The sequence below is a fragment of the Phasianus colchicus genome, chromosome 4 (assembly GCF_987193195.1).
Source record: "Phasianus colchicus chromosome 4, bPhaCol1.hap1.1, whole genome shotgun sequence".
Lineage (NCBI taxonomy): Eukaryota > Metazoa > Chordata > Aves > Galliformes > Phasianidae > Phasianus > Phasianus colchicus.
This window is the reverse complement of record NC_143439.1, coordinates 18,559,925-18,571,135: the sequence shown is the minus strand read 5'-3', so window position 1 is coordinate 18,571,135 and position 11,211 is coordinate 18,559,925. Positions and strand designations below refer to the sequence as shown.

The 11,211-nt window shown below is 40.6% G+C and overlaps 1 protein-coding gene across 3 annotated transcripts in view; it reads right to left on the bottom strand.

Annotated features, from left to right (window-relative positions):
* GRID2 (glutamate ionotropic receptor delta type subunit 2) overlaps nucleotides 1-11,211 on the bottom strand; it is a 690,114-nt gene continuing 678,903 nt past the window's right edge. For all 3 annotated transcript variants that reach the window (XM_090138802.1, XM_090138803.1, XM_090138804.1), the window contains 2 exons: nucleotides 4,869-5,109; nucleotides 1-935 (listed from right to left, as the gene is read on the bottom strand). In XM_090138802.1, the coding sequence (XP_089994928.1) occupies nucleotides 513-935; nucleotides 4,869-5,109 (664 nt within the window). In that variant the 3' untranslated portion in view covers nucleotides 1-512. The remainder of the gene's footprint in view (nucleotides 936-4,868; nucleotides 5,110-11,211) is intronic.

Genomic DNA, 11,211 nt, shown 5'->3' with positions numbered 1-11,211 from the left:
ACTGCAGGGTTTGCCTTTGGTCCACAGTTAAAAGGACACACAGCAGTGGAGCGTTGACCGCACGCAGCAGAATAGATGTAAAGGACTTAAGTTATTGCAAGTATAGTAAAAAAAGGCAGTTGGGGAGGAGGAGCCAAATGCCCTTCTGTAAAGTAATCCTCAGGGTTTTCTTATGCATTAATCACTACACGTTTCCTATATTTAAGTATATGAAAAGCCTGAAGTAACCAAAACCTAATGTGGTGATAAATGAAAGAATAAGTGATTCAAGTAGTAAAGAGAATAAAGAGAGAAAGGAAAGAGGAGACCAGACGGAGAAAGCAGAGAAGAGGAAGAGTTGTTACTAATAATCCTGATTCTTTTCTTAAATAAAGAAAAATAAAAAATCAAATTTTAAAAACAAAAACAAAAGAAAAGAAAAAGGTTACATCCATGTTAGTCCCACAACATTACAGCCGCTCCTTGCAAAGGGAGTCCTAGAAAAGAAACAGTGAAGAAATTCGGTCTGATGCTCATATGGAGGTGCCTCGGTCCGGGTCACTGCCGAGGTTCAGCCCCAGAGTTGGAGTTGGTTGGTAAGGGATAGATGACATTGTTTTGATGGGGCTTCTGAAAAAGCCTCCGTTTGGTGCCCTGTGCCTAAAAGGGCCAGTTCGGTGCTCGGGTACGCTGCCGAAGGAGAAGCCAGAAGCAGCTTTGGCAGACAGCGTGCGGCTCAGCGTCTGGATCTGTTCTGGTATGAAGGTTGTTGTGGTGATGTGAGTGTTTCTGAAGTCACTGATTTGCTCCAGTGCTTGACGGGTGGGCAAAGTGTCAATGTCCAGCGGGGTCAAGTCAATCGACGATGTGGAAAACTGTTTATGGGGACTGTCATCATCTGTGCAGAGACTGTTCACGCGCCTGTGGAGGTGTTCCAGATCAATTTCCTTGTCATCCTGGGGAAGGAGAAGAACAAGATGTACCACTTACCACCACCACCATGTTTTTTTGCAGGATTGAAACTTCACAGTGCAATCAGAACTGCTTGGTAAACAAAATACACACTTACTAAAGCTTCCTCTTAGCTGTGGGCAGCTCTAAGCATCACTAGCAAACATCCCCACTTCCTGAAGCTGGACGAGCTAAAACAAACTCATGCAGACCCTTTTCCACATCTGCCTTCAAACCCTGTGTCTGTATGACAAAATTCCAAGGACTACTGATAGGTTTCTTCGTACAATGAAAACAGAGCATCATCTCAAATGTCTGGGATGATGCCAGTCCTTAAATGCTGCAATGATGACTAAATATGACTAATAATAACAAAATGGGGGACTCTGAGGGGCCAGATTGCTTCTTCATCGGTGTTCATTCTCTCAGGGCTTAAGGATGGGCTAAAATCTTCTCAGGTTGATTTTTGCTTTTAAAATACAGAAAAGCTGAGCTTCCAGGCCCACATCCAAACACTGGCATCTCATTAACATCACACGGGAAGGAGTACATCAGATGATTTTAAATTGTGATGCCAAAAAAGGGATTAATTCTCTCCTTACCTATAAAGAAGCAATTCCATAGATTCAGTTGGAATTATACTGCTGTTGGGTGAGAAGGCAGCCTGGAGGATTTATTATAACAAAGCACCACTCCTCTTACCTCTGTCCTTTTTCCTTCTTAAACCCAGTGAACTCCATTAGAGAGGCTTCTTTGTTATAACTGAGATTTTAAATGCATGGGAATTTAAAAAAGAAAAATGTCCAGTGTGACCCAATAAATCACCTATATTGTACGTATTTATTTCTACTGAACTGCAAAGCTTAATGCAAAGCAGCAATATGTATACATGTATAAAGGAATGTATTCTCTCAAGTCTAGTCAGCACAGCTCATTCAGAACAAAAATCAGTTCCAACTAACCTTAACATTTACCTTAATCTCTGTGAAATCTACTGGCTCTTCCAGGCCACTAGAAATATCTCACACTCTAGGACCTCACAGAGGGCAATAAGGCGGCCGATAGATGTGCTTTGATGGCTTCCAGACTCGATAACTGCAATTCAATGACTGGCTTGATCCAGAGCTCATTGAATCAATGGCAAAACTCCTAGTATACAGAATGGGCTTTAGGTCCCTCCTTTGTCTAGGAATGAAGTCAAGCACTCTGAAAATTCCACCTAGAACAAACTGCAGGAGTTTATCTTCTTAACAAAAAGGATCACCAAATATTTGCACCAGTATCACACTGAATAAAAAGCCCAACTCAAGTGAGACTGAAGGAGCAGCTCCCTTCTGAGACAGGGGACAAGTGAGACAAACTGCAGGGCAAAGGGCAGGGAAAAGGGCATCAGGATTCTGCCAGAGGAAACCAAGCTGACCACAGGGGCTTTGTAGGTGAGCTCATCATGGGAGGGGAATAAAAGCAGTGCTCATTTCTTGGACTTAGCTTTCTGTCTGTAGTTTATTCACATGTGGACATAGACATGGATGCACATAACAACCACACAGGTGACACCAAAACCAAACGCATTCACCAAACGCTCTCCTTTAAAATGTTTGGAGCTGCATGTGGATGCAGAAGAACTGGGGCCACATTGGCATCTAAAAATATATACAGAGGCTCCTTTAGCACGTGCAAGTCATGACTATATCTCTAAAGGACAGTCCTAATTCTTTTTTTTTTTTTTTTTTTTGCAGTTTTGAAAAACATATGAACACCTTGTAATTTCAAATGCCAATCTGAATTTCAGTATTTCTGAGCCTCTATAAGTTATCCAGAATATTCTTCATTCTTCTCTGAGATGCATTTGGGGCTAGAGTCAGACCAGTAAAAATATAATAAAGCGGTGATATTCTCCCATGCTTTAGCCCACAACCCGATCTCCACCCAGTTGATACACCAAAATGAGACCCACTCACAGTAAGATTGTGCACATCTCCATAATATGATCTTTCCTCTTCTCTCTTGTGTGATCAGTAGTGAAATATGCAGCAGTTTTCACATTTAAATTATCATCAGGCTTCAGAGTCAACATCCCATTGAGATTACTGGGGCAGTTCATACTTCTCTCAGAGCTACTGTTTAAGGCTGTCTGCAGACTCAGGCAGACATCATTGAATGGGTTACTTCTGGTACGCGACTGAAACATTATCTTCGTAACCATAAGACAATTTTTTTCAGTGTAAATGCTTGCATTCTGGAGCACCAGATGGCAGCCACCAGGAAAAAGGGTTGGCTTGCTGACCACAAATTGGCCCAATCTGACCCCCGATTCGGGACTAGTGGCCTGGAAGAGCCAATGGATTTCATGGAAGCTAAAATGAATTTTAAGAAAGTTAGTTAAGATGTATTTCTTTGCTGAATGATCCCCACTTCTAGGACAGTGGGGACATTCAGCACATTTGTCCATGTTAAACTCAGTTTTGAGCCAAGCTTTTCAACGGAGCTTTGAGATGCAATTTTAAATGCTAAGCTGATGAATATATGAAAAAAGATAAAGGAGGCCAAATTATACAATTTATGGAAAGTACACATTAAAATTTATGTGTTTGAAAATTGAAATGGGAAGTTTTATAGTTATATAAAGTAGCTGGGCTGTTTTTTTTTTTTTTTTTTTTCCCCTTTGATATTAATTTTTATGTTTTGCACCAAATAAATATGAAGTATGATGTCCTAAGAGTCTGGGTAAACAGCAAGCTTGTATTTTTTTTTTTTTTTTTTTAATTTCATCAATTGCAACTAGACAGTTTCCAGTCCTGAGAAAGCCAATTTAAGACTAGAGATTTTTTTTTTTGTGTTTAATAATGGTCTGGTCCAGATCATTAACAAAAAAAGCTTGGGAATTAAAACAGGCAAGAAAAGATAATAAGTATTCTAACATCAGTGTCAATGCTGTCTAATTAGGTAATGTAATTAATTCTACCTGATTACACAGCATTAGATTAGCAGGAATAAACACAATGGAGAAACTGCAGAGAAGGTGAGACCACTGAACACAAATTAACAGCAATACTCCACAACATAAGTCTAAGCTACACAGAACACGCATAACTGATAGTGCTGTATCATATAGCTCATACTTAGGTTCATTTTTGGGCACATCTGCCAAGTATATTTTAATAACTTTTAATATTCCTGATGTTTTTTCTAGTGGTTTGTAGAGCTAAAAGACTTAAGGAATTTTTTTTAAGACTCTATAAGGCTCAGATGGCTGGCAAAGGGACAAGTGGATTACCATGGGAAGGTACAGAACCAAACTCATCTCTGGTATAAGATGACATATTTCCCCCAGTCTGTCTAGGACTATCTTAAAAAGGTCTGTAATAGATTTCAGAAATAAGGTTGGCCTGAATCTGAAAAATCTAAATTACTCTTGCTTCCCTGGACTTCAGATTAAAAAATGACAGCTGAAGTTGGTGGAAGTTCCAAGAGTTTAACAGATCTGAAAAATCAAGATAAGCTTATTTAAGAAGCTAACAGCTGATTAAAGGGCTAAACTTTGAGAATCTATCTTAAGAGACTCAGCCATTGAGCTTGGAGGATATAATTTGCAAGAAAAAAAACAAGAAACCTTTGAACTTGCTGGCGAGGATTAACTCTCACCGATGGCAATAATGTACTAAGTAATGATGTTTTAATAATACATTATTCTGCAAGTAACGATTGTGTTTTACTCAAAATAAGTTACATGTTCCATATATCATCATTATACATTATTGTTTTATTTAAAACTCTTCTAGAAAGAGCAGCTGAAGGGATTTGGAGGAATGGCATTTACCTTAAAAGTAGGAAGCTAAGGAAGTTTCTCTGATTCTTTTTTCCTAAAGGCTATCAATTCATGACAACAAAGTTTACGGTGCATGAAAATTTCCCAGGAGAAATGGAGGATCTAATACCTCTTTTGATGGAACCCGGGAGCCTTTCCTTTTATTCCACCACGTTTCCAACATTGCAATGAAACAAGATAGGACAATCCCAGCGGCGAGAATGCAGAAAACACCTGCAAAGCTTTTTATGTCCAGGGCACCTCCTTTCTGTTTGGTATCCACAGATGAGTAAAAATCACATTGACCGTTCTTTGGCCACCACTTATGCTTCAGTATGTCCATGTCACCATTCTGTTGCAGCTCCAGAATCCTTGAGGAGAAAGCAAAAAGTCAGGGATTACAATGGGGCAATGGAGATGGCATCAAAGTGCAAGGGCACGAGGACATAACCTAAGTGCTCACATCCTTTCATGTGTCTGGGAAGGCCAAGCAGCTGGAGAACCCAGTTGTACTGGTCTAGAAGAAAAGACAGTTTGAATATAGGACTGTGTATAGGATTGAGCATACGGATACTCATGAAATACTCTAAACGAACAAAAGTACCCACAAGTCTCTTTAAACCCGGAATGAAAACGTTTGATTTAATATACTTTATTTTCTTAGCTGGCTTTTGCGGCAGACTATAGCAACCGACTTCTGTAGCGTGTGAGATACTTGAAAATTATATTTTGGATTTTAATAGTTGGAGAATAGACATTTCAAATTAAAAAAAAAAAAAAAGAGGGAGAGAGAAAGGTAAATTGAGTTTTAGATGTACCACAGGATACATGTTACCTTATTGGAAGCTGATCATTACCTGGTTACCTACCTGCTGCTTTGGAGAGAGCAGAGCGGAACCACTTTAGCTGCAAACAGCTATGCCTTAAACTAATCCTGCCCACCAGGAACATGCAATTTGCTAGCAAGAAATCTCCAGGAGAAGCTTCTTTGTTGTGGAACTCACTTGTTCTTGCACCTACACAACCAGCCTGCTGCTGAGGATTTGCTGGGCAGCTTGCAAGGGCTAGGTTTTTCGCAAGGCTTCCAGTGGGATGAGCAGTTTGAAAAACAAAAATGTTGTTTAGAAGATTTTAATGTTTGGTTAATTTATTAATCTCAATAAATTCCTGAGATTTTTTTTAATTTAAACAAACATCCAGAAGTGCCTCGAGTGGCAGCTGGGTGCTTCTGATTACCCAAAGTAATAAATTCAGTTATTACATTTAATAAGAATAAAACAAAGGGAATGTTTTCCTTCACGCAATAAATTTGTTTTTCATTTCAGCATTGGAAGGCAAACAATCACTTGAGCAATCATTGGACACAGCATGCAAAAAAATCCAAGTGCACGCAAACCAGCAGCAGTCTGGGATGCTGCTGTCGGAAATTGCACATCCTGAAGCTTCCAAAGGAGGCCAGGATTGGTCAAGGACCAAAAACTCTTTGTTCTGCTTTAAGGGACAAGCTTGGGCATGAGCAGTTCCGACAAGATAAAAAGAAGAATGCTTTACAAAGAGGGAGGTCAAACACTGGAAGAGAGGAGCTGTGGGATCCCCGTGGCTGGTGCTATTCAAAGGTTGCCTGAGCAACCTGACCTAACTGGGCCTGCTTCGAGCAGAGGGCTGGGCTACAGACCTCCAGAGGTCCCTTGCTACCAAAAGTATTCCTGTGTGACTGTGAACATGATTCGTATGCTGATCTGCGTTATGGAATACACTGCTTGCAGACATAATTCACTGTAATTCCAGGACTCACTCCTCTTGCATCTGCAATAGGACTTGGAATACTTGGGCCCAAGTACTTACATTCACAGGGGCAGTAGGTAGCATTTCTGATGAACAAAAATCTTGTGTAAATTCTTAAAAGGTAACAGAAGATTAATTTTCAATGTACAATCTCAAACATTCGGCATATATTTCTTTATATTTAGAAGCTGCTATACTAACTACAGAAGGCAGAAACCAAACAAAATGTTGGGGCTCTTTTTTTTTCTATTTCAGCAGCAGCTCTAATCCCTAAGCAGGGCTATTTTGTCTCTTTTATTCAGTGATAGAATGAACCATCTAAATGATTGCTCTATTCTCATTAATTAAATGATTCTTCACTTGTCAGTTTAATTCCTGATTACACAAGACATCTTTTCAACAATAGGCATTTGCATAAAACACCGAACTTTAGCTTGTTCCTTAACAGAGATTTATTCCCAATTGTACTCCTGGTAATGATCAGCAATTTTCTTTATGGATGTAACATTCAAGTTCAATTATTTAAAGAAAAACAACAACAAAAAATAAACAAACCAGGGACAGTAATTAACCAATCATATGAAGGACCTCAGAAATTGAAATTTTATAATGAAGACCTTTAAAGCTGCAGCTGAAAACAGATGTTGAAATATAAACTACATATCAAGAGAAACTATGAGAGCATGAATATTCAACTATATTCACCTTCACGTGGAGGAAAAAGAAGGTCCTGATTCCGCCAGATGTAGGAAATACTTTATATCTGATTTCAGGCATTTTGTGGAACCACAATAACAGCGTTAGGAAGATTTAATGCTACCCACGTGTTCCTAGTTAGGGAAATCACTATTTTTGTAGCACCTTTTCAGAAATAAAAATGATATTTTTAACAGAAAGCCACGAAAAATAACGTGAAGAAGGGAAATTTCTTGCAGGCATGCAGGATGTAGGCGCCGTTCCCATACACGCTGCAGGAATTTCCCACACGATGGCAGTCTTGCCACAAAGATCGGTGCTGTTGCTGCAGCTCCTGCTGGGTGCCCTACGCAAGCTAATCAGATACCTGTTGGGCAGCAGACGCTACAATCAGTTTGATATTTGATTTTCAAATTTAATAAGGGACTAAAATAATAGCGCATTAACTAAATGCAATGAATGATAATGATACACTAAAAGCTATGATAATGTCCAGCAAGCACCTCTCTCTGCAAGTCCAAACTTTTTACATCTGAACTTTTCCTCCTAGCACCTTTGAGCATACAGCACGGAGTGCCATTGCTAAATGTGAGCCAGTAGTGGTGGAAAGTAGCGAGTAGGGCAAACGATTCCCTGCTGTTTCAAAATACCACAGTCTTGAGCTTATTCAAGTAGCATATATATTGAAATAATCTCAGTTGTCTGAAAGAACATGACCTTTCTTATAGAGTATAGATCTTAATGTATTTTCCTCTAGCAGGCAAACTGTTACACTAACATCTTTCAAGGCAATTAAGTGAATTTATTAAACTGCACTAAAGGGGGAAAAAAAGGAATCTGCATACACTTCGATTAATTGGGCCTTCAATTAACAGCAGGTTGAGGGAGGTGATTTTCCCCTTCTACCCTGCTCTTGTGAGACCTCACCTCAATTACTACCTTCTACTCTTGAGCCTCCAACAACATTGGGTTTTGATTTTGCTGTTTTATTCAGAACTAAAAGTAGGAAGCAAAAGACACAACAGGCCATTAACAAGCAGTGAGTCTGAGATGGCAAGGGTTACTGAGTATCATCTGCCTGTAAAAATGCAAGCTAACCGTAGGGATAGCTTCAGTGAGATCTCTGTTCATGCGATCCTGGGATGTTCCCAGGTAACTCACATGGCTTGCTTTTGGGAGTGCTCGGTGCTTGCACATGGATGGCTAAAAAAGCTCCAGTGACTTCTCTAGCAGCTAGCAGGGAGTTACACTCCTTGGGCAAAAGCACTGCACAAAAGCCTTTCATAGGAAGATGTGGGGCTAAGTCTTTGCAGAATTAAGTTCCCCTCTTGTCTTGCTGAGCTAAGATGAATTTTCATTATTTTGGCCTCATCTTTGGGGCACTGCTTTGATGCTCAAAGCCCTGACTCAGATTCTATACCAGGTGCCAACAAGCATTGTCATTCCTCTGCTGCCCAACAAATCCTGTTTGCATCATATTATAGCTATAAAGCTGCTGAGGAGAGTAAAGGATTTATCTGTATTCGCTTATGGTAGGTAAACAGTCCTGTGGGATTTTTTCTTGTCCGAATACACAGAATAAAGAGATAAAGAGCAGTCAAGAAAGAAGAAAAAAAAAAAAAAAAAAAGCAAAAAACCCCAAATCCAGCTCCTAAGCACTTAGGGAGCTAGTGGGTTCATCCCAAAATAGCTTTTTGCCTGGCCTCAGCTGCACTACCCAGTTAGCCATTTCTATACCTTTCAAAGGGTACCAAATCATCACAAAACACAGTTCAGAGATGGAGCAGCTGTGGAAAGGCGTAGTGAAGAAGTAGATGTCTGAGGGAGAAAGTAGGAGAGTAGTATCTGTGCCACCCCCAGACAGGTTGAGGTGATGCTAGGAAAGCATGCAAGATAGAGAATGCAAGAGGAACAAAACACCCTGAGGCAGAGGTCATTGCTATTGTGTTGATTATAGGTCTTCAAAATGGTAGATAAGAATCACAGAATTGCTTGAATTGGTAAGGATCTTAAAAATAATCTAGTTCCAACATCCCTACCATGGGCAGGGTTGCCAACCACCAGATCAGGCTGTCCAGTGCCCCACCCAACCTGGTCTTGAGCACTTCCAGAGATAGAGCATCCACATCTCTGGACAGCCTGTGCCAGGACCTCAACATCGTAAGAATGAAAAATTTCCTCCAAACATCCAGTCTAAAACTCTCTCTTTAAAATCATCCTGTCTTGTCCTATCACTATCAGGCCATGTAAAAATTCCGTCCTGATTATAAACTCCTTTTAAATACTGGAAACCACAATGAGGTCTTCCCAGAGCCTTCTCTTCTCCAAGCTGAACATGCCCAGCTCCCTCAACCCTTCATCATGGGAAAAACGCTCCAGTTCCCTAATCATCTTCATGGCCCCCCCTCTGGACCCACTCTAACAGAATCATGTTTTTCCTGTGCTGGGAGCCCCAGGACTGGGCAGAGTAGTCCAGGTGGGGCCTCATGAGGGCAGAGCACAGAATCCCTCCCCCCCACCCTGCTGGTCCCCCCTCTTGATGCAGCCCAGGATGCAGTTGGCCTTCCTGGGTGCAAGCACACACTCCTGGCTCATGTCCAGTTTTCTGTCCACCAGGACCCCCAAGTCCTTCTCCACAGGTCTGCTCTCAGTTCTTCTCCCAGTCTGTACAAATCCAGGATTACCATGACACAAGTGCAACACTCGGTCTTGTTAAATCTCATTATGTTCACGCAGGCCCACTTCTCAAGCTTGTCCACATCCCTTTGGAAATGCTGGTTTTGAAGAGTCTGTTTCCTGTTTTGCTGTGCTTTCATTTTATTTTTAAGCCAGTGTGTTGTTGAGCTGCCAATCACAGACTGCTCAAGAGGAAATTTTTCACACTGGCCAAATGCAGCTTGGGTTGCCAGCTCAGATGAAGCTGTGCTCCCTCAACTGCCATTCCCACAATTAAGCCCACCAAAAGAGTGCCCTTGGGCCCAGCTGTGAAACTTCTTTCTGGCATGGACTCCAAGCAGATCAAAACCCCACCGAACTTCACCCCACAAGAGAGAGCAGGTGGCCACCTTCAACCCCCACAGAAGCCGGGAAAAACATCTCCCCTACCAGGTACAACAAAAGAAGCTGTGGCAAAACAGACCTGTTCTTCAGCAATGAGGATTTATATATCAAATAATTTGAAGAGAGAAAGCAGATGACCTTCTGGTTTTGCTCAGCAAATAAGCCATTACTTCAGAATACACAGCACTCATGACTTGCATCCCATAAATTAGTATTGATTCAAATTAGTGAACTTGTTGCTACTTAAATCTGTTAAACCTGAACAGTCTCCCAAATATGGAATGCTGAAGTGAAACAGTACCTGCAGTAATAAGAAATGAGATTTGAATTATATTTATTAGGCAGTTGTGCTGGAACTTAAGGAGCTCACTACAACAGTTTTGCTCAGGTCATGTGGCATTGTTGAATACTAACAATTCAGAAACTTTAATTATTACTGACTTAATTATGAAAAAAGTCTGAGATGAGCTTTTAGCATGTGGACTTTTTGTACGCTTCCTGCTTAGGATAAAGCAGCAATAGATGTTTTAGCACCTATTTATAAATCCTAAATGACAAGCAAACACCTACAGACAGACACACAAATATGAGTTCAATTAAGCTTAAAGCTATTACAGTAAACACCAAATTAATTCATTACAGCAAGTCACGGTATGCTGCCAACCTTATTAAAACAAAGAAATGTACTTTCAAGGTATACTGCTTCCTGCACATTACCTGTACCCCAGTCCTGTTCTAGATCATTTGCTAAATTACTTGAAAAATGACAGATACTAAGCTTTATGGAGATGATATACTTCATAAGCCACGTGAATGCCTGGGGCTTAATTTTCCTCTTCCTTTCACTACCACAGACCAACAGTAAGCGCATCCAATTGAGTGTAGGGTTGGATAGGGCAGTTCATGGCTTCTGCAGAGGAGCAAAGCAGGCA